Consider the following 24,601-nt stretch of genomic DNA (forward strand, 5'->3'; position numbering starts at 1 on the left):
TGGTGGTCCCTCTGTTTAAGAAGGGGGACCGGAGGGTGTGTTCCAACTACAGGTGGATCACACTCCTCAACCTCCCCGGTAAGGTCTATTACAGAGTACTGGAGAATTTGACCGATAGTTGAACCTCAGATTCAGGAGGAGCAGTGTGGTTTTTGTCCTGGTCGCGGCACACTGGACCAGCTCTACACGCTCCATCGGGTGCTCGAGGGTTCATGGGAATTCGCCCAACCAGTCCACATGTGCTTTGTGGATCTGGAGAAGGCGTTCGACCGTGTCCCTCGGGGCACCCTGTGGGGGGGTGCTCCGGGAGTACGGGGTCCGGGGGCTATCCGGTCCCTGTACGGCCGCAGCAGGAGCTTGGTTCACATTGCCGGTAGTAAGTCAAACCTGTTTCCAGTGCACGTTGGCCTCCACCAGGGCTGCTCTTTGTCACCGGTTCTGTTCATTATCTTTATGGACAGAATTTCTAGGCACAGCCAGGGTGTAGAGGGGGTCTGGTTTGGGAACCACAGAATCTTGTCTCTGCTGTTTGCGGATGATGTGGTTCTGTTGGCTTCGTCAAATCAGAACCTTCAGCGTGCACTGGGGCAGTTTGCAGCTGAGTGTGAAGCGTCCGGGATGAAAATCAGCACCTCCAAATTCGAGGCCATGGTTCTCGACCGGAAAAGGTGCTTTGCCCTCTTCAGGTCAGTGGAGTGTCCTTGCCTCAAGTGGAGTTTAAGTATCTCGGGGTCTTGTTCATGAGTGAGGGACGGATGGAGCATGAGATTGACAGATGGATCGGTGCAGCATCTGCAGTGATGCGGTCGCCGTATCGGACCATCGTGGTGAAGAGAGAGCTGAGTAGGGGGCAAAGCTCTCGATTTACCGATCGATCTATGTTCTGATCCTCACCTATGGTCATGATATTTGGCTCATGACCGACAGAACAAGATCGCGAGTATAAGCAGCCGAGATGAGTTTCCTCCGCAGGGTGGCTGGGCGCTCCCTTAGAGATAGGGTGAGGAGCTCGGTCACTCGGGAGGAGCTCGGAGTCGAGCCGCTGCTCCTCCACGTCGAAAGGAGTCAGTTGAGGTGGCTCGGGCATCTTTTCCGGATGCCCCCTGGACGCCTCGCTGGAGAGGTGTTCTGGGCACGTCCCATAGGGAGAAGGCCCTGGGGAAGTCCCAGGACACGCTGGAGGGACTACGTCTCTCGGCTGGCTTGGGAACGCCTTGGGGTTCCCCCAGAGGAGCTGGGGGAGGTGTGTGTGGGTCTGGGCGGCTTTGCTTGAGCTGCTGCCCACGACCTGACTCCGGATAAAGCGGAAGAAAATGGATGGATGGAATTCGCGGTTAGCTGATTAGCAGAACTGTGCCCACCACTGGTTGGCAGTCTGTTCCAGTGATGGTTGGCAGACTGTTCCAGTGACGGTTGGCAGTCTGTTCCAGTGACGGTTGGCAGTGTGTTCCAGTGATGGTTGGCAGTCCATTCCAGTGGCGGTTGGCAGTCCGTTCCAGTGACGGCTGGCAGACTGTCCCAGTAACGGTTAGCAGTCCGTTCCAGTGGCGGTTGGCAGTCCGTTCCAGTGATGATTGGCAGACTGTTCCAGTGATGGTTGGCAGTCTGTACCAGTGATGGTTGGCAGTCTGTACCAGTGACAGTTGGCAGTTTGTTCCAGTGACAGCTGGCAGTTTGTTCCAGTGACGACCGGCAGACTGTTCCAGTGATGATTGGCAGTCTGTTCCAGTGATCACTGAGGAGAAGAAAGATGAGAAGTTGCTAGTACAGTTGTGGGGCTGCGGCTCATTTGCTTGTGAAGCAAAATTCCACAGAAAATGCCTCATTGACGACATGCAAACCCCTGAGAAATGGTGGAGATGAGACAGCTTGTAGGATGCAGAGTAGCCATTTGAAGCTCACCAGAAAGCATTTGATGCAGTGTGTCTCACTGTTCAGACTGATGTCATCCCACAAAATAAGGTTATTAAGCTGTCATCACTCCGGAGCGTCTACGTGTCAGTACTGAGTGATACGGAGCACAGTAACCCAGACTCAAGTCTGAACTGATCAGAGAGTTCAATGATCAGTTAGAATTTTTTGTGAAAAAAGAGTCAGTCACTCATGTATCATCATCTTCAGCTGTCAGAGAAGCATTTTGTTGGGTTCTGATGACAACACAAAAGTGTTGGAACAGCGATCCATCATGTGATTGAGCAAGCTGATGAAGATTGCCCCAAACTGAAATGGCCACCTGTCCCAAAAGACCTAGGTGTCTTCAACATGCCAGATGCCTCAACCAAACAGCTGTCTTTTGTCATGTGTGGTCAAAGACATCCGAGCACAACACAAGCCCAGAAACTTGTAAACTCAATTGGTCAGGACATCTGTCGAGCATCAGCCAGTGGAAACTGGAAGTTGCCTAAACATACTGTGTTGGTCATTTCACTGCGCCACTTGCTCCGGAGCTCATCAAGTCACTGGGACACTGTGAAAGCTGGAGCTTGAAGCAGCAGTGGCAGAGGTAAATGGTAAATGGACTGCATTTATGTAGCTCTTTTCCATCTGCATCAGATGCTCAAAGCGCTTTACAATAATGCCTCACATTCACCCCGATGTCAGGGTACTGCCATACAAGGTACTCACTACCAGTGGTGGGCACAGTTCCGCTAATCTGCTAATTATCGAAGATAATGTTTTCATTATCGGATTAGCTTTTCCGATAACTTTGAAAACCATCATCATTTTGGTCCGATAATTTTTAGACTGCTAGATGTGGTAAACAAAACTGAATAGTTACAGCTTGTCTCTGTTTACCTACCCTCCTTAAATAGAGACAAGCTGGTTTTAGAAGAAACTGCTCTATCCTCTACAGGCAAAGGAGAACTGGTCACAAAAAAGAAAAATGCTCATTCCTTTTAACCCCATGCTGATACGCTGGCAATATCACCCAAGTCATCCAGAGGCATACATTTTTAACTTATGGTTAAAATTATAACCAGACAAGTTATTTAAATTAACGTCATGTCAAGGTTTATAAAGTGAAAATATCAGATATATGTTTTAGTTTTAAAGTAATGCACTAATTTTGAAGGTTTTAGTGTGGACATGCTGTGCCCAGGTGCATTATGGGTATCTCAGTACATTCACGACAGAAGAAATGCATTTGAGACGCTCTGATCAGGCTCCACAAGGACAACAGCATTAAACTCTTTGTATATTGTGCCTAAAACTCTTATAAACAGACACACAGAACATAATGCGCGTGCTCTTTCTTCACTCACTGCCTCCGGTGTTACCGTTGCGGGACGGATGTGGGACCCACAAAGAATCCAAGTCATTAAAAAGATACAAACCTCTCTCAGTGGCCACGGAGAGAGGTTACCGAGCCTGTGGTTACCGAGACCATGCAGCGCTGCAGATTTTTCCGCAAGAATTCTATCCTTGCTGGCTGCTGGAGCGCTCTGCATCAAAACAGTGAGCGTAGTCTCTGGACTGTCTCTGGACAGATTTTGGCCGCAACTCCACACAGCAGACAGTGGGGCGGTGTGAGTGGCCCGCTGCAGCGCTTACCGAGCCCGCAGACTCGGTAAGCGCATTGGAGTCAGTCCGGTTGGCATCACCTGCCTGGACTCAGAACACAATGCCTGGATGCAGAACACAATGTGCTATTAAAAAAAAAGAAGAAGAAGAAGAAGAAGAAGCATGCAAAATTGCATTTAAAAAAATCTTTTTTTTTTTTTTGGAAAATGCCTTTTTTTTTTTTTTACAAATAAAAATGGCATATTTTACAAAAGCACATTTATCTGTAAACACCAACACATGACACACCTCACATTAACGTGTTGGTTTACATAGAATACATGAGTCAACCAATCAGTATTAGTGGAGGCGCATTTTACACATAATCCTTTGCCATCTGTCTGTGTTTGTTACAGAACTTCAGAATTAGTGCATTATTCATCATTAAAAGATATATGTTATATTGTAACTTTGTACTAATGACAGAACTGACATTAATGGAGTTATTCTATCAGTATTAATTTTATTTATAAACCAAACCATAAGTCAGCACTGCTTTATTTTCCAAGACCTCTGCCTCATGGCAACATTGTTATTGAGTAGAGAGTTGAGCTTCACTGTTTCTCTCAACTGCTTTGCTGCTGGAAGTTATGTAGTAAACAGGAACTTCCAGCAGTGAGCAGGGTGCACACAGACACAAGTGCTGACTCATTGTTTCGGTCTGTAGTTGCCTTTGATCCTACCAGAGACGATTGTGGTGTTAAAACTCAAAATCAGGTTGTTACTATTTGCAAGTGTACCGGAGACAATACTAGAAGTTATCTGTAGCTTCTGATAAAATTTTTGGGTGGTTTATTGGTTTAGCTTTATAAAAGATAACTTTTCAGTTAGCTCATGATCTGTTATCGAAGCTAATTTGTTGTGTGAAAGTGTAATGACATGGACCCACAACAGGGGGCATAAATGAACGGTCAATGGAAATAAAGAGTAACACTTTTAATGTTGTGAAATGTGCACAACGAATACAGATACAATTCAATACTACAGTCAATTTGTACAGTTGGTGTCGTGTGGGCAGGCTCGAGGATAGGAGACGCCTGTCCAGATAAGAGTCGGGACCCACACGATTTCCACCGTCAATGGATCTGGAACACACCGGAGCCGCCAAGTCCCGAGTCACCAGGTGGCCACCGTCTCAGGTGTCAGATCGGGTACTGCTGGCAGGGAGCAGAAACAGTCAAGGGTGGGTGTGTGCACACACCCAGCAAACAGTCAGCAGAGTTCTGATAATGAAGGGAGAAAAACACCACCTCCCACTTCTCACAGTCGTGCAGATCCTACTCTCACTTAACAGCTGAGGAGCAGAAATGCCAACTCCTCCTGACCAGCTGCAAGTGTACTGAAATGTCTGCAAACTCAGAATGCAAAGTACAGCTTCTTGAGCTTAGTAGCAAAATACGTTGCAACAACAAGCTTAGCTGAAACAGAGCAAAAGACGGCTGAGAGTTTACCTGAGAACATCAGATGATTTCTCGGCAGGGGTGTGGTGTCTTCTCCAGGCTTTTATGGATGGCTAGATGAGATGATGAAGGACAGCTGTCAGGGTCCCTGGCGGCGAACTGCACCCTCTGGTGCCTGAAGCCCGTCTACAGGCAGAGCACCCTCTGGTGTTGGCCAGCAGTACCTCCTCTTCGGGCGGCCCACACAACAGGACCCTCCCCTCAACGGGCACCAGGAGGCTTGTTGGGGTGTTGGGCGTAGAAGTCGGTCAGGAGGGCCGGGTCCAGAATGAAGCTCCGCTTCACCCAGGAGCGTTCTTCGGGTCCGTACCCCTCCCAGTCCACCAGATACCGGAACCCCCCGGCCCCGTCGACAGACGTCCAGAAGCCTGCGGACGGTCCACGCAGGCTCACCATCGATGATCTGGGCAGGAGGCGGCGCTGGTCCGGGAGTGCAGAGGGTGGAGGTGTGATACGGTTTGATCCGGGACACGTGAAAGACTGGATGAATCCGCAGTGAAGCTGGCAACCGCAGCTTCACTGCGGCTGGACTGAGGACTTTGATGATAGTAAAAGGTCTGATGTATCTGTCCTTTAGTTTATGGGAGTCCACCTGCAGAGGGATGTCCTTTGTAGATAGCCAAACCTCCTGCCCGGGCTGGTATGCAGGGGCCGGGGAACGCCGGCGGTCTGCATGGTCCTTAGCCCTCGTCCGGGCAGTCAGAAGGGCAGAGCGGACAGTGCGCCATACCCGATGGCATCTCCTGAGATGGGCCTGGACTGAGGGGACCTCAACCTCTTGTTATGTGTCGACGCGGGTTGAGGAGCGGACCTGCGTCAGACAGGACCCAGCGCTAAAAATAACCAGAGAGCGGTTCCAAACAGAAACTATTTATTATTCACCTGTGCTTAAAAGTGTAAAAACATAAAAACAACGTCCCTCTGGTGGAGTGATTCGTGGCTCGCTCTCCAGCGCCCGCAAGGATCAAAGCCGGCGCTCCTGGACCTCCCACCACCGCCAAACACCCCCCAGGTGGACACGACAAACTGATTCTCTGTGAAGCAAAGAGAAGGTGAGGTAAGGCAACAGATACAACTATATCTTCCAATAAACACACGCTATCAGCAACACACTCAGGTCAGTGTCCTTTTTTTTACTTTATGCAAATGAGCAGCTTCTCACAACAAGTGGAGGATCACTTATCCTTCACGCCACAGCAGTGAGAAGCAAACTGCACAATTCTCTTTACAATTCCAGTATACTGTGCAACAAAACACCAAGCCACTATCAACAACTACTCAAACACTCAATTACCTTTCGTGTGTGATGACAGCATGTGTCCTCACCCCTCCCCGCCTCACGGGCTCGATGTGTCAAAACCCAGGCGCGGTCCTCAGCGTCTCACAAACGAACGTCACAAGGTCGAGTTCCCGGCAGTTCTGCTTGAATCACACATGACTTAAATGCAGAACGCCATCCAATTATCTGCTTCAGCTGCAAGTCGTCCAGGTTGCACGTGAGCACCACTCACAGGTGCTTTCCATGATGTTAATGAGGGTGAAGACTCTTCAGCCAGCACCTTCTTCACAGACAAATCAGCCCTCATGCCACCTGGAGAGCAAAGAAAAGAAAAGAACACCAAAACATCCAGCCACGCCCCCCCCAACGCACAACACCTCTCCCCCCACGGCTGGAAACAATGGGGGCTGGTACACCAAACACGCCTCAAAGGGGGAGAGGCCGGTGGCAGACGAGACCTGACTGTTATGGGCGTACTCGATCCAGGCCAGGTGTTGACTCCAGTCCGTCGGGTGTGCGGAGGTGACACACCGCAGAGTTTGCTCCAGGTCTTGGTTCGTCCGCTCTGCCTGTCCATTGGTTTGAGGGTGGTACCCGGACGAGAGGATCACGGTGGCCCCCAGTTTGCTACAGAAACTCCTCCAGACTTGCGAGGAAAACTGGGGACCACGATCCGAGACTACGTTCGTGGGGATACCATGCAGACGCACGACATGGTGGACCAGGAGGTCTGCAGTCTCGTGGGCCGTCGGGAGCTTCGGGAGGGCCACGAAGTGGGCCGCCTTGGAGAACCGGTCCACTATCGTCAGGATGGTCATCATACCCTGGGACGCAGGGAGACCCGTGACGAAGTCCAGGCCTATGTGGGACCAGGGACGACGAGGCACCGGCAGCGGCTGGAGGAGTCCTTGGGCCTTCTTATGATCAGCCTTGCCCCTGGCACAGGTGGTGCAGGCCTGGACGTACTCCCGGACGTCGGCCTCCATCGACGCCCACCAGAAGCGCTGCCGGACCACTGCCACGGTTCTACGCACCCCTGGGTGACAGGAGAGCTTCGAACCGTGACAGAAGTCCAAGACTGCAGCCCTGGCCTCTGGTGGGACGTACAGCCGGTCTTTAGGTCCATCTCCGGGGTCTGGGTGTCGTGTCAGGGCCTCCCGGACGGTCTTCTCCATGTCCCAGGTGAGGGTTGCGACGACAGTGGACTCGGGGATGATGGTGTCCGGTGGATCCGACAGCTCTGGCCTGACTTCCTCTTCATGCACCCGGGACAGTGCATCGGACCATTGGTTTTTAGTCCCGGAGCGATACGTGATCTGGAAGTCAAACCGACCAAAGAACAGTGACCAACGGGCTTGCCTGGAGTTCAGACGCTTGGCGGTCCGGATGTATTCCAGGTTCCGATGGTCCGTGAAAACTGTGAAGGGAACCGAGGCTCCCTCCAGAAGATGTCTCCACTCCTCAAGAGCCTCTTTCACCACCAGAAGTTCCCGATTGCCGACGTCATAGTTCCTTTCAGCCGGGGTCAACCTGCGGAACAAATAGGCACAAGGATGGAGTACCTTATCGGACTCCCCACTCTGGGACAGCACGGCTCCTATCCCTGAGTCAGAGGCATCCACTTCGACAATAAACTGGCGATCAGGGTTAGGCTGCACCAGAACTGGTGCAGTCGAAAACCGCTGTTTCAACTCCTTGAACGCGGCTTCGCACCGATCCGACCAGGTGAAGGGGACTTTAGTGGAGGTCAGAGCTGTCAGGGGCTAACAACCTGACTGTAACCCTTAATGAACCTCCGGTAGAAGTTTGCAAAACCGAGGAACTGTTGCAGCTTCCTACGGCTTGTTGGTTGGGGCCAATCTCTCACCGCCGCAAACATGGCCGGATCAGGGGCGACGGAGTTGGAGGAGTTGATGAACCCCAGGAAGGACAAAGAAGTGCGGTGGAACTCGCACTTCTCGCCCTTCACAAACAGCCGGTTCTCCAACAACCACTGCAGGACCTGACGTACATGCTTAACATGAGTCTTAGGATCCGGGGAAAAGATGAGTATATCGTCTAGATACACGAAGACAAACCGATGCAGGAAGTCCCGCAAGACGTCATTAACCAAGGCTTGGAACGTCGCGGGCGCATTGGTGAGACCGAACGGCATGACCAGGTACTCAAAATGACCTAACGGGGTATTAAACGCCGTCTTCCACTCGTCTCCCTTCCGGATCCGAACCAGGTGATACACATTCCTAAGATCCAACTTTGTAAATATTTGGGCTCCATGCAGGGGCGTGAACACCGAATCCAGAAGGGGTAACGAGTATCGGTTGCGAACCGTGATCTCATTCAGTCCTCTGTAATCAATGCATGGACGGAGTCCGCCATCCTTCTTGCCCACAAAAAAGAAACCAGCACCCATCGGGGAGGTGGAGTTCCGGATCAACCCGGCAGCTAACGAGTCCCGGATGTAGGTCTCCATTGATTCGCGTTCCGGACGTGAGAGGTTGTACAGCCTGCTGGACAGGTACTCAGCGCCCGGTATCAAATCAATGGCACAATCGTACGGATGGTGCGGGGGCAACGTGAGCGCCAGATCTTTGCTGAAGACATCAGCAAGATCATGGTACTCAGCTGGCACCGCCGCCAGATTGGGGGGGACTAAAACCTCCTCTTTAGCTGTCACACCAGGTGGAACCGAGGATCCTAAACACTCCCGGTGGCAGGTTTCGCTCCACTGCGTCACAACCCCAGACGGCCAATCAATCCGGGGATTGTGTTTTAACACCCATGGAAAACCCAGAATCACTCGGGAGGTAGAAGGTGTTACATAAAACACAATCTCCTCCCTGTGATTTCCAGACACAACCATTGTCACTGGCTGTGTCTTGTGTGTGATTAAAGGGAGAAGGGTGCCATCTATTGCCCGCACCGACAATGGTGACGGTAAGGCCACTAGAGGGAGCCCAACCTCCTTTGCCCATCTGCTATCCAGCAGATTCCCCTCCGACCCCGTGTCCACCAGTGCTGGGGCATGAAGGGTTAAATCTCCACTTAGGATCGTAACTGGGATTCGTGCGGATTTGCGGGATTTCCCCTCGTGAGTGTTATGGCCCACCCTTAGCCCAGTCTCTAAGTGCGGCGTTGTAGTTTGACCGTTTGGGGCAATTTCTCTGTATGTGCTCACTCGAGCCGCAGAAAAAACACTCCCCATGGGCCAGCCTCCTTTGTCTGTCTTCTAATTTTACTTTAGCCCTGCTCATGTCCATAGCTTCGTCAGCAGGGGGAGCTGTTGCCTCACGGAGGGCTCTGGCAGTGGAGTGGGGGGATGACGACATCCGTTCGGACCCGGAAGGAAGAGGGACGGCTCGTGCCCGGCCACGCCCTTCGCCTCGCTCCCGGCGATGTTCTTCTAGTCGGTTGTCAAGCCGTATAACGAGATCAATAAGCCCATCTAAATCCCGCGGCTCATCCTTCGCTCCTTCAGGACCGGAGACAGTCCGCTTACGAAGGCGGCGCGGAGCGCAACGTTATTCCAGCCGGACCTCGCTGCCGCGATGCGGAAGTCGACTGCATATTCGGCTGCGCTCCGACGCCCCTGTTTCATCAACAGCAGCACGTTCGAAGTGGTCTCCCCTCTGTTAGGATGATCAAACACTTGTTTGAACTCCCGCACAAACCCAGTGTATGTAGTAAGGAGCCGTGAGTTCTGCTCCCAAAGTGCCGTAGCCCAGGCGCGTGCCTTTTCTCGAAGCAGATTCACCACATAAGCCACCTTGCTAGCGTCAGACGCGTACTTGACCGGACGCTGTGAAAAGACGAGCGAACACTGCATTAAAAAATCAGCGCACGTCTCGACACAGCCTCCATACGGCTCAGGAGGGCTTATGTATGCTCCGGGGGGGGGCGTTCGTTGAACGGCCACTGGAATATCTGTATCTGGCACTCGGGCAGCAGGAGGAGGTGCCGCAGCAGCGCCCTGTGCATGCGCTTCCACCTGAGCGGTGAGAGCCTCCATCCTCCGATTGAGGATTACGTTCTGCTCGGTTACCAAGTCCAACCGAGCAGTGAAGGCGGTTAGAATTTGCTGCAGCTCACCTAGTACGCCTCCTGCTGGTCCCTGTGCCTCCTGCGTTTCCATTGGTGGTTCACTCGATGGTTGACGCCCCTCAGGATCCATGACAGTGGCCGAGAAATCCTGTTGTGTGAAAGTGTAATGACACGGACCCACAACAGGGGGCGTAAATGAACGGTCAATGGAAATAAAGAGTAACACTTTTAATGTTGTGAAATGTGCACAACGAATACAGATACAATTCAATACTACAGTCAGTTTGTACAGTTGGTGTCGTGTGGGCAGGCTCGAGGATAGGAGACGCCTGTCCAGATAAGAGTCGGGACCCACACAATTTCCACCGCCAACGGATCTGGAACACACCGGAGCCGCCAAGTCCCGAGTCACCAGGTGGCCACCGTCTCAGCTGTCAGATCGGGTACTGCTGGCAGGGAGCAGAAACAGTCAAGGGTGGGTGTGTGCACACACCCAGCAAACAGTCAGCAGAGTTCTGATAATGAAGGGAGAAAAACACCACCTCCCACTTCTCACAGTCGTGCAGATCCTACTCTCACTTAACAGCTGAGGAGCGGAAACGCCAACTCCTCCTGACCAGCTGCAAGTGTACTGAAATGTCTGCAAACTCAGAATGCAAAGTACAGCTTCTCGAGCTTAGTAGCAAAATACGTTGCAACAACAAGCTTAGCTGAAACAGAACAAAAGACGGCTGAGAGTTTACCTGAGAACGTCAGATGATTTCTCGGCAGGGGTGTGGTGTCTTCTCCAGGCTTTTATGGATGGCTAGATGAGATGATGAAGGACAGCTGTCAGGGTCCCTGGCGGCGAACTGCGCCCTCTGGTGCCTGAAGCCCATCTACAGGCAGAGTGCCCTCTGGTGTTGGCCAGCAGTACCTCCTCTTCGGGCGGCCCACACAACATAATTTTTAGGTTAGCTGTGTGCACTGCTCACTACACACTGGGAACAACTAGGTGATTAAAGACCTTGCCCAAGGGCCCTTAGTGATTTTCTGGTCAGGCTGGATTTACCTGCCCGGAGCTGATGAATTGTCATTTTTATTGTTGTCTACTCAAATCATCAAGAACCAACCTCCACCATCAGTATTCCATTCAGAATTTGACCATTTTGATAAACTATTGAATGACCAGACTGGGAAAAGGTCTACCCATACTGCATATGGAATCATCTTACAGGACGTAGTGACTGAGATGGATGACCCCAAACAAAGAAGAGAACTCTCAATAAGACCAGACAAGACACACTACCAGAATGTTATGTCTCACTGAGGCGATCTCCCAGCTGTTTCATCTGGAAGGTCCAGTGTCAGTTGAAGCATCACTCAAACTGAACATTCTTTGGCTATTCATGTGAACACTGTCCATCAAGCAACAGCAACCATTTCCATCTTGGGCTGGTTTGAGATTGAGCACCACAGGAGTGTGACCGATTACTACCTTTACATATAATAGTATACAAATATCATGGGTACCCTTAAATCTTGACATTGAAGAAAATTTAAGTCTCTGTTCTGAAAGACAATCAAAATATGTAAAAAAAAAAAAAATCATAGACATGGTTTGGAATATTTGGGAATCTGTAATTAAATAAATAGTGGCTGTTTTGATGTGTGGATTTGCACAGTTCGTATAATCCAGCACAGTTTGAGGTTAGATAACTCTTGGAGTTCTGAAGCTATTTTATTGATTCTGGTAGCATATGAGAGATAATATTAAGTACTTTCTGACAGAGAAGGTCCTGCATCCACATCCAAAATAGAAATCATGTAGAATATACATTAGTACAATTTTGTTTTGACTTGTGAAAAATAAGATTTGTTATTTTGAATGCAGATAACATGACAAACACACAAGATGAGTTTATAGTGAAGTTATGTGCGGATGAAGAATTGAAAACGCTTTCAAATGAGGTATTATGTGCTGGGGTACGTGGAGTAGTTACCGTTCTGTGCCACATTCTGTCTCTGAGTCGTAAATCGCTCTGAGTGGTGGCAGAGAAAACAGTCTTGAAAATCATAGTGAGAATGAGTTATTTAACTGTTACCACTTGGTGTGGGATTTAAGGCCCGGTCACACAGCACACGGCGATAGCTGAATGAAGGAAAAAAGTCACAAACTCACAAATCGTCTGGGAAAATTGGACCAATGAGCTGGCACTTCTCCCATCACTGAAAAGCCTGTGAGTGCAGCGCGCATAAAAGAACGTAACAAAACTGAAACTAACAAAAGAAAAACGAAGCGAATGGCGACCTTGATGCTTTAAACAAAATCAAAACGAAACATTCATGATGATGTGACTTGACAGCGGGTATCAGACCAAGCACAAGCCAGCATCTGATCATTTGTGCAGCCAGCCTGGCACCTGCAGGCAAGAGATCTGGTTGTCTGACAACAGGTTTGTCTTCGCAACAACGTGTGCACGCATGAGCGTTGCAGCCAGAGACGGCTGCAACATGTGTAAATAGTTAAAGTAGTTGATCGAATGTTCTTGCCTCTATTGTTTCTGTATGAAAAGGTTGCTTTTCATCCCACACATGGACGAGTCATGTTCAGCTCGTCAGATCTTTAGTTATTAATCCGTTCAGATATTGTCAATGTTTGTGCAAGATGTCGGACTTGGGAGGTTGGACGAAGTTTGACAATAATCAAATGGAACGCTGACGGTACAGGAACGATGAGGAACCGTCAACACAGAAACCAAAACAGAATACGGACGAATTGAGGTTGTCATCAGGATTCATTCACAATTTTCAATAGTTTGAAAATTCTGAAGAAGCGCCAGCTACAGGAAGGAAGCTGGACGATGATTAAACATTGTCCCCGAAAGTCAACGTAAGTCCAGATTTCTTGTTTTATTTTGTCTACGGTGTCCTTTGTTAGTGCCCTGTGACCGGGGGCTTAAGACATATCAGTGCTCATCAAAAACATACTGGCATTTTGTTGTGGGGGGTGGGGGGGCGTGGTAACCTACCTGGGCTGCCGGCCTAATTCAACTCACTCCAGAAAGGGCCGAGAGGGTGCAGGTTTTCTTTGCACCAGCCACTCCACCAGGTGGTTTCACTGATGAACTGATTCCATCTGCTCAAAGTGATGTTCATCAGTGAAATCACCTGCTGGAGTCGTGGTTGCAAAGAAAACCTGCCCCCTCTCGGCCCTTTCTGGAGTGAGTTGAATACACCTGACTTACAGTGTTGTAGGAGCGTTGTGTAGTTGCAAAGTGTAATACTGTGTTGGTTTTTTGTTAACAGAACACCACCATTCTTGAGCCCAGTCAGAAGGAGCCCATTTGTCCATCTAAGCGTCACCGCTGTGACCCTCGTCCCAGATGCCCCACTGATGTGGATTTTAAGCAGCCACAACCTGACGTCTGTGCTCTAGGATGCTTCCCCACCATATGTACTGGTGGACCACCTCCTGACACTCATGATGACCATGGACCCCCTCATGGCCACGGACCCCCTCATGACCACGGGCCCCCTCATGGCCACGGACGCCCTCATAGCCACGGGCCCCCTCATGACCACGGGCCCCCTCATGACCACGGGCCCCCTCATGGCCACGGACGCCCTCATAGCCACGGGCCCCCTCATGACCACGGGCCCCCTCATGACCACGGGCCCCCTCATGACCATGGACCCACTCATGACCACGGACTCCCCCATGGCCACGGGCCCCCTCATTACCACGGACCCCCTTACGTCAGCCTACAGTCGTGCTACAGGCACTTGCCCAATTTTGATCCGGGTCTGTTCTCCATCTGCCCCTGGCCTTGTGACACTAAACCACCTGGTAACGGTGACAAATCCTGAGATAGTGCTGAGTCAAAGGCCTCATTAGGGTAAGTTACTTTTCAAGTAACGTGTCTCGCTAAAATGTGGAATTAAAATGTAAACATACTTACTGACCAGCTGTAGCACAAAGTGTCAACCTCCAAACTGCTTTTGTCAGACAAATCTGTTCAGGTGCTGTAAAAATAAATGAGTTCAAACAATCGTCACTGAAGTTGTTTCACTCATTAAAAGGAAAAAAAAACAATCAGTTCAAGGCTTCTTTAATATATGAAAACATTGTTTTACTATATCGAAAGCTTGAAGCTGCTCTTACACATTGCCAAGTTTGGCACCATTGTGCACAAAGACAGATCAAGCTACAACTTGGCGCACCTCCTTTGATCGGCCCAGAGCAGCTCCACCTGGTCACACTTAACACAGAGTCCTCCTGAGCAGGCACACCAGTCGACAAGAGTCAGAAAAAGTCCTTTTTTCTGTAGCTCTATGGTCTCCCAGCCACCTGGACTGGACTGAAAACTTTGACATGAATAGCGCTGAAGAACAAGCAGCCATGGTCTTGGTAGATTTGAAAATGAAAGAAACCTGACGAGCTCATCTCAAAACCGCAGAGAGAAGGAAGAAGTTTCTCTGCTTTAGCTACATTAAAACTGCTTTCTGTGGGGACGTGTGGCACCGTATTACTGGAAATTTAGAAGTACTGATAAACAGTTTACTTCGAAATTAATAAATGTAAATAAATGGTGTGTTAGTGTCCGTGACAACCACACCTGCTTATAATCCATCAGCAACCAGTATCCATCCAGCAGGTGGGAGACTCGTCTATGGGGTGTTACACAGTCAAAACAGTGTTGTGTTTGATCTGATGTGTTAAGGTCCCCCAGATTTGAAAGGGTTTGTCACTACTTCTAATTTAGGGAGTAACAAAATGACACCATCAAACGTTTTTGAGTTGCAATCTTAAACTGGACAGGATGGACTAATTTATCTGTCCACTCACTGAATTTTGTCCATGCTTTTTTGAAGCGTGGGACTCAACAGTGTCCTAACGGAGCCCAATGGATGGACTCGACTGCAAACAGAAAACAAACAGTAATATGATGAAATAAAGATATTTGATATTATGAAGCCAAGTGTTCCCCACCCAGTTTACATGTGTTTTGTGGACTGTGTGAAGCCTATGACCAGGTCCCCCGAAGTGTCTTATGGGGGTTCTGTTGGAGTATGGGGTCCCAGAACCGCTGCAACGCACAATCCAGTAGCAGCTGTGTCCGAGTTCTCAGCTTCACTTCAGAACTATTCTTGTGGGTGCTGGACTCCGTCAGCGTTGCCCCTAGTCATGTTCATGAACAGAATTTCAAGGCGCAATCGGGGACTGGAGTGTGTCCATTTCAGTGACCTCAGAGTTGCATCTCTGCTTCTTGCAGATGACGTGGTTCTGTTGACGTCATCAGGCGGTGACCTTCGATGTCACTGAGCAAGTTTGAGGCTGAGTGTTAAGCAACTGGGATGAGGGTCAGTACCTCCAAATCTGAAACCATGGTTGGAAGAGGGTGGACTCTCTCCTGTGGGTCAGGGGAGAGTTACTGCCCCAAGTGGAGGAGCTCAAGTATTTCAGGGTCTTGTTGACAAGTGGGGGTAAGATGGAGCGTGAGATCAATGACCCATAGTTCATGACTGAAGGAACAAGGTTGCAGATACAAGCGGCAGCAATGAGATTCCTCTTCCAGGTGTCTGGGCTTACACTCTGAGACAGGGTGAGAAACTCAAATATCCAGGAGGAATTTGATGCTTCTTTGCATTAAAAGGAGCCAGCTGAGGTGGTTCGGACACCTGGAGGACCTAGGAAGGTCTTCCAGGCACGTCCAACTAGGAATAGGCCCTCCTGAAGACGCAGGACCTACTGGAGGGATTATATTTCCCATGGAACTCTTCGGGATACCCCAGGAAGGGTTACAGGACTTGGTTGAGGACAGGGAAGTGTGAGTTAAGCTGCTTCGTCTGCTGCCACTGTGACCTGAACTGGATACGAAGCAGACGATTATGATGCTGATGATGTTGAGAAAGAATAGTTCGTCAACTCCACTTCGTTTTTTTCCAGGGGGAAAGATTTTTGTCTAATACTTGGATAAAGTTCCTTAGTGAAGGAAACAGGGCACAGAAAGGGTTAACAAACTCTCATACACTCTGCAAACACCCCCCAGACAATTCTAAATGCTTCCTCCTCCCCCCTTTTTTAAACTGAATTTTGAGTTTCAAGTAAGAAGCATAGAGGGTTTTCAATCACGTGACCGATTTGCTGCAGGACAGGTGCCGTCGCCATTCTGGATTACAAGGAGGCTGACGCGTGATAGAAAAATGAAGAGAATGTCCGATTATTACGAGGCTTTAAATCCTCGAGATAAAGCTATTTATCATGATAGATGTGTAGCAGTCGGTTCAGTGGATCCGTATCTTGTACCAGATAGTGAGTTTAGTGTTAATGTCACACTGCGATATTGTGAACTAGGAAGCTGTCGACCAGGTCAGCCTCGCCGGCCTCCTGCAGAGCATCACAGCGGAGCTCTGAAAGCGGAGGTCGTCTTGAAGTCCTGAGCGATTTCTCTCACCAGGCGCTGGAAGGGTTTGTGGATCACCAGCTCGGTGCCCGAGGACCACAATGTAAATAAGCATCCGTATTGGAAGCGTTCTTGTGTTATCCTCTGCAGTATTTTTATGTATTGTTATATAATTTTATTGCAGAATAAAATAAAATAAAATTCTGGGAGTAGTGGATTTCTGTTAGCGGCGGATCTCTCACAGCGCCACGGTGCCGTGAGGCTTCTTCATACCGACGTTGAAACTTCTGCAATTGTTCGCCAAATGCACGAAGTGTAATCGCAGCAGCCACCGCGTTGTAATCCAGAATGGCCGCGGGACACAAAATGACGTGACCGATACGTCACATGAAAACCCTCTATAGCAGAAGCCCCGAAATGCTCAGCTCACCATCAGCTAGATGGTAACAAAAGTTGCTCAAATGTGCTGCATCGTTTCAACTCTTTATTCGTTCTGTTGGCTGACAGACAAAAATCATCTTACAGTTGTGTCCCTGAAAGCTGATGGACAACTTACTTTTTCATTAGACTGTAATAATGTCAGTATTTTGAGGGGGTGGTGGCGCTCTAGCACCCTCTAGTGACCAGCCAGTCCCAGCTGACAGATGGTCTTGATGATGCACAGAGAAGGGAATGAAGCTCCAAGTAACAAGAACAGCAGAAGTCAGCAAAGCAGCACCAAGGGACTGACTGAATGATTGAATGAATGAACACTCAGTTACACGCCAAACAATATTTAACCACCATCACAGTTATGTCAAAAAAAAAAACCAGGGTGCTCATACAGACCCGAGTGTGTGTGTCAGAGAATCCAGGAGAGAGATGGGGAAACCGACAGAGACAGGAAGATGCTTGCTGCCCGTCCACCACGATCAAGGTGGGACAGCTGCCACTGTTGCCATGGAGATGGGATGCAAAGCCACCAAACCTACCTGACCCTCAATGATCAGAATCCAACAAGTTTTGTTTTTGTTTTTTTTCTGTTGACTCACACACACAGTGTCCAGAACGTACTCACTGCACTTTTCTCATATTTTGTTGTGTTACAGCCTTATTACAAAATGGGGGAAATTTTTTGACTCAAAATTCTGCTCATAACACCCCATAATGACAACATGGAAAAAAGTTATTGTGAAATTTATTGAAAATTTCAACTAATAAATCACATGTCCATAAGTATTCACAGCCTTTGCTCAATACTTTGTTGCTGCACCTTTGCCAGCAATTACAGCCTCAAGTCAGAGAGAACATAGAGAGGGCCGACTCCCACAAAATAATGTAATCTGGACGCCATTTGATTGTGTGTAACTGGGGCAGCTTGGCTGCTGCAGTGGAGTGACGTTTTGTAAACAAAACTTCTCTTGAGTGTACTATAAGCTAATGTAATGCACTATTTGACTTTAGAACACAAGGAACTATGATTACAAATGTTTATTTAAACAGCTGTTATGATTGTGGAGTGTACAGAGTGGAAAATAAGGCACTAAGTATATTATAACCTAGGCAGCCTGATCTTTTATATTTTTAGTTTTATATTTTATATTTAGTTTTATATTTTCTGTTGTGTTTTTAATCAGGTTCTTTTTGTCTCTTTCTCTAAAATTGTATTGTAGCATTATTAGTTATTATTACTATTATTGTTGTTGCTATTATTATTATTAACATATAAACAAAAATAAATTAAAAAATATTACAATCTGTAATACATTTGACTCTTTTACGACAGCAAACGATGAGCCATTATTATACAGAAAACAAATGCACACAAACGTGCTGACAGCTGCAACAGCTTTATGCTAACTTTAACATTGAAAATGCCATAGACATGCTAACGTGTTAGCATCGGTCGCGTTTTTAAGTTATAAAATACATCTATCAACTGTTTCAGAAGACCATAACAGGTCGGTTTAACATAAAAAAGGTAAATATTACAGACATATGCTCTTTAGGGTTTTAGCGGGGGAAATTAAGATAAAGCGAAATAAAACAATGAATCAACGAAACATTAGATCGAAGCACTGCTTCGATCTGTGAATCACTACTTCGATTGGTTCAAGGTTTAAAACAAAGCTGCGACACAGAAAAGGTGATTACAGACCTGCTGCAGGGTCTGTAATCAATGTAGAGAAATGATAATTTTCCTGACCAACACCCCCAAAAACAACAGCCACTCTGAAGGACGGATCAGGGAATCGTTAAGCAAAAAGGTTATTGATGTTGGTGGATCGAATCATTCCTTAACGATACCCTTTGGAAAGGAGTAGAATGCCACTTCCTTGTTTGTTTTAGTGTACTTGGTGCAATTGATAGCCGAACACTCAGTTCCTTTAGATCAGGGGTGAATCTGAATCCAATTAAAGACTCGTTAGCAGACTTTTAATGAGCCTTTCATTGGATTCAAGTGTGTTGGAGCAGGGAGACAACTAAGAGTGTCAGGAAGGTGGCTCTCGAGGACCGAACTTGGCCACTCCTGCTTTAGATCTTGATGTTTTTCTGATGTTGCTGGTATGATAGTTATGATCCATGGTCATGAAAAATGCACATAAAGAGAAATTTTTGTCTCTAATACGACTCTAGAGTGACACAAACACTGCCATTGTGCATCTATAGCAACATCCAGTTACACACATTCAAAATGGCAGCCAGCGCTCAGCCAGTTACAATGCAGCATATAGGAAGTCGGCCGTCTCTATGTTCTCTCTGCTCAAGTCTTCTTGAATATGATGCCACAAGCTTGGTGTACCTATGTTTGGGCAGTTTGGTCCATTCCTCTTTGCAGCACCTCTCAAGCGCCATCAGGTTGGAGGTTGGGGAGCCTCGATGCACAGCCATTTTCAGATCTCTCCAGAGATGTTCAATCGGATTCAGGTCTGGGCTCTGGCTGGGTCACTCAAGGACATTCACAGAGTTGTCCTGAAGCCATTCTTTAGATATCTTGGCTGTGTGCTTAGGGTCATTGTCCTGCTGAAAGATGATCCGTTGCCCCAGTTTGAGAGGCAGGTTTTCATCCAGGATGTCTCTGTACATTGCTGCATTAATCTTTCCCTCATTCCTGACTAGTCTCCCATTTCCTGATGCTGAAAAACATCCCACAGCATGATGCTGCCACCACCATGCTTCACTGTAGGGATGGTGCCTGGTTTCCTCCAAACATGACGCCAAAGAGTTCAATCTTTGTCTCATCAGACCAGAGAATTTTGTTTCTCATGGTCTGAGAGTCCTTCAGGTGCCTTTTGTCAAACTCCAGGTGGGCTGCCATGTACCTTTTACTAAAGAGTGGCTTCCATCTGGCCACTCTACCATAAAGGCCTGATTGGTGGATTCAGCTCGTCTCCCTTTTTTCATGTTGTTGTTATGGGGTGTTGTGAGTTGAATTTACTACATTTTGGAATAAGGCTGTAACATAACAAAATGTGGAAAAAGTGAAGCGCTGGGAATACTTTCCAGATGCACCGTATCTATCTATCTATCTATCTATCTATCTATCTATCTATCTATCTATCTATCTATCTATCTATCTATCTATCTATCTATCTATCTATCTATCGATATAATGCCCTCCAAAAGTATTGGAAAACTTTTAATGTACACATTTTTAATTCACACATTTTAATTTAATTTTTTATTTCAAATAAAAAAATTAAAATTTCTAAAATTGTCTTCCATAAACTCAGAATGAAAGCAAATCTGTACAGCTTGATACAAATTAATTAAAAATATGAAAGCCAAGATGATGAGTTGCATAAGTAACCAGCCACTCTGGTACAATACCTAATATGTATATGTTGTGGACATGAACAAGCAAAACTCAGCATCTCACCATGTCATTTAAAGCCCCTTTCACATCGGGCCTGCTTCGAGTTGCTACAGTGAGGAAAATAAGTATTTGAACACCCTGCCATTTTGCAAGTTATCCCACTTAGAAATCATGGAGGGGTCTGAAATTTTCATCGTAGGTGCATGTCCACTGTGAGAGACATAATCTAAAAAAAAAAAAAATCTGGAAATCACAATGTAGCTATGATTTTTTTTTATAATTTATTTGTATGTTACTGCTGCAAATAAGTATTTGAACACCTGTGAAAATCAATGTTAATATTTGATACAGTAGCCTTTGTTTGCAATTACAGAGTTCAAATGTTTCCTGTAGTTTTTCACCAGGTTTTCACACACTGCAGCAGGGATTTTGGTCCACTCCTCCATACAGATCTTCTCCAGATCTTTCAGGTTTGGAGTTTCAGCTCCCTCCAAATATTTTCTATTGAGTTCAGGTCAGGAGACTGGCCAGGCCACTCCAGGACCTTGAAATGCTTCTTACGGAGCCCCTCCTTAGTTGCCCTGGTTGTGTCTTTGGGGTCATTGTCATGCTGGAAGACCCAGCCATGACTCATCTTCAATGGTCTTACTGAGGGAAGGAGGTTGTTTGCCAAAATCTCGCAATACATGACCCCATCCATCCTTCCTTCAATACGGTGCAGTTGTCCTGTCCCCTTTGCAGAAGAGCACCCCCAGAGTATGATGTTTCCACCCCCATGCTTCACGGTTGGGATGGTTTTCTTGGGGTTGTTCTCATCCTCTAAACATGGTAAGTGGAGATGATTCCAAGAAGCTCTATTCTGGTCTCATCTGACCACATGACCTTCTCCCATGCCTCCTCTGGATCACCCAGATGGTCACTGGTGAACTTCAAACAGGCCTGGACATGTGCTGGCTTGAGCAGGGGGACCTTGCTGCCCTGCAGGATTTTAAACCATGACAGCATCATGTGTTACTAATGTAAGCTTTGTGACTGTGGTCCCAGCTCTCTTCAGGTCATTGACCAGGTCCTCCTGTGTAGTTCTGAGCTTTCGCAGAATCATACTTTAGATTATGTCTCTCACAGTGGACATGCACCTAAGATGAAAATTTCAGACCCCTCCATGATTTCTAAGTGGGATAAATACTTATTTTCAAATCAAATACTTATTTTCCTCATTGTATATGTGCCGTCATGATGACACAGCAGGGTCGGACTGGGAACAAATTTCGGCCCTGGCATTTTTCCTCTGGACCAGCCCACTTGGCCCGACGAATCCACCCCCAAACGCACACCCACCCGTCCATACCGAACCCCCAATGAACAAATACTATACACCTAAACACCATGAATACACACCTAAATACACACTTTCACTGTCATTTCACCTTGATCATAGTACAAAACACGGACCCGGCGCCACGAGGGGGTGTCCTGACAACATTAAAGGCAATTACATATTTTGACGAAATTACAAGTTTAAATGACTATCTATCTATCTATCTATCTATATCTATCTATATACGAGGGCTGTCCGTAAAGTATAGGTCCTTTTTATTTTTTTCAAAAACTATATGGATTTCATTCATATGTTTTTACGTCAGACATGCTTGAACCCTCGTGCGCATGCGTGAGTTTTTCCACGCCTGTCGGTGACGTCATTCGCCTGTGAGCACTCCTTGTGGGAGGAGTCGTCCAGCCCCTCGTCTGAATTCCTTTGTCTGAGAAGTTGCTGAGAGACTGGCGCTTTGTTTGATCAAAATTTTTTCTAAACCTGTGAGACACATCGAAGTGGACATGGTTCGAAAAATTAAGCTGGTTTTCAGTGAAACTTTTAACGGCTGATGAGAGATTTCGAGGTGATACTGTCGCTTTAAGGACTTTTCACGGTGCAAGACGTCGTGCAGCGCTCTCAGGCAGCGTCATCAGCCTGTTTCAAGCTTAAAACCTCCACATTTCAGGCTCTATTGATCCAGGACGTCGTGAGAGAACAGAGAAGTTTCAGAAGAAGTCGGTTTCAGCGTTTTATCCGGATATTCCACTGTTAAAGGAGATTTTTTTAATGAAAGACGTGCGGGCGGATTGCAGCGTCGGCTCGCAGCCGCCGCGACGCTCCATCACAGGAAAAACACCTCTGCTGGAAGCCTTAAGGACAAGTTGGAACATCTCCAGCTGATAAACAATTTCTCATATACTCACTCCACTGAAAGCCATCAAAAGCCAACTGGATTTTAACAAATGGTTATCAACACGGAGGTGTTTTTCCTGTGCCGCCGCGCCGCGTCGGCTGCGTCCCGACGCGCGGACCTGTCCGCACGTCTTTCATTAAAAAAAATCTCCTTTAACAGTGGAATATCCGGATAAAATGCTGAAACCGACTTCTTCTGAAACGTCTCTGTTCTCTCACGACGTCCTGGATCAATAGAGCCTGAAATGTAGAGGTTTTAAGCTTGAAACAGGCTGATGACGCCGCCTGAGAGTGCTGCGCGACGTCTCGCACCGTGAAAAGTCCTTAAAGCGACAGAATCACCTCAAAATCTCTCATCAGCTGTTAAAATTTTCACTGAAAACCAGCTTAATTTTTCGAACCATGTCCACTTCGATGTGTCTCACAGGTTTAAAAAAAATTTTGATCAAACAAAGCGCCAGTCTCTCAGCAACTTCTCAGACAAAGGAATTCCGACGAGGGGCTGGACGACTCCTCCCACAAGGAGTGCTCACAGGCGAATGACGTCACCGACAGGCGTGGAAAAACTCACGCATGCGCACGAGGGTTCAAGCATGTCTGACGTAAAAACATATGAATGAAATCCATATAGTTTTTGAAAAAAATAAAAAGGACCTATACTTTACGGACAGCCCTCGTATATATATATATATAAAACATCATGAGGTTTATGTCACAGAAATCCTACTTTACAATCACACTGCAGTCATTGTTAAATTATTTCCTTTTGCATTTATAATAAACATTTGTATTTATTTAGTGTTTGTTTTTCTGGTTGAAATAAGATATAAATAATCTACCAGACTTCAAACAATATACAAGTTTCCATGTTATTTTATTTGTCTAAAAATAAATGTCTGAGGTTCCTTATGTTAAACAATAAATTATCTAATCTGAAATAACAGGTGGTTTTAATACAGATGAAAGGTTTCTAAAGAACCATTTATTGATTTATTTACCTGTTTTAATTACAAGTGTTCTAAACTTTTTTTTAACAGTAATCAGAAATTTTGAGGTAACAACAAAAAAACATGTGCAATGATTTTTCTTCAGAAAACTGCTCTATAAATGAGCAGTCCTGTCACACGTTAATGTTTTGTACAGATCAGTGGTTTCTGCACCAATCGGATTGGTCCAATCCATTTTGTAGAGATCAGTGGTTTCTGCCACGAGTCTTCCGTGTTTTGGTCCGACGCGTTGTTCCTATTGGACAATGCGAAGGTACGTCACAGCTCAGAGTGTCGAAAGTTGGCGCACCTCATCTCGACAGAACACCGGCTCTGTGTGGTATGCAGGAGATCACTTGACCGAGCGTCTATACGTTCAAATAATAATAAAAAAAAAATACTGTCATCACTCTTCACTCTTAGTCAGTCTCTTACAACGGTGCAGCGTAAATACACGAGCTTTCCAGGAGTGCACGTCTCCTCAGGTGCGCACTATTTTTTTTGTGGGGGGGGGGGGGGGGGGCGACCCCCTGTGATTTTTTTTTTTTTCTGGCGCCAGGTCTGACAAAACGGAAGCAAAAGCACACAAGCGGAAAAAAGTTTTTGTGTCTCCAAAGTGTGTGTGAGAGAGAGAGAGAGAGAGAGAGAGAGAGAGAGAGAGAGAGAGAGAGGTAATGTGTAACCACTGCTAGGATTCACACAGCAGCAAATTAAGGAGCTGAAGTCCGTAGCTGTTGCATTTAAAGATTAACAAAAGTAAAGCACAGTTAATTAAGATAAAAGAAACAATTCCAACCTTATATCAGTAGAAGAGCGGAGAGAAGTCCAGGCGCCGAGGATTCAATCCATTCACAGGGGCGGGAGC

General features: G+C 47.1%; 1 protein-coding gene across 1 annotated transcript in view; it reads left to right on the forward strand.

Moving 5' to 3' along the window:
• The window catches only part of LOC117518923 (histidine-rich glycoprotein-like), a 38,893-nt gene extending 24,515 nt beyond the window's left edge, over nt 1-14,378 (forward strand). The window contains exon 7 of the mRNA XM_034180191.1: nt 13,630-14,378. Coding sequence (XP_034036082.1) covers nt 13,630-14,190 — 561 coding nt within the window. The 3' untranslated portion in view covers nt 14,191-14,378. The remainder of the gene's footprint in view (nt 1-13,629) is intronic.
• The last annotated feature ends 10,223 nt before the right edge of the window (nt 14,379-24,601 follow it).

This window comes from Thalassophryne amazonica, chromosome 10 (genome assembly GCF_902500255.1).
Source record: "Thalassophryne amazonica chromosome 10, fThaAma1.1, whole genome shotgun sequence".
Classification (NCBI taxonomy): Eukaryota; Metazoa; Chordata; class Actinopteri; order Batrachoidiformes; family Batrachoididae; genus Thalassophryne; species Thalassophryne amazonica.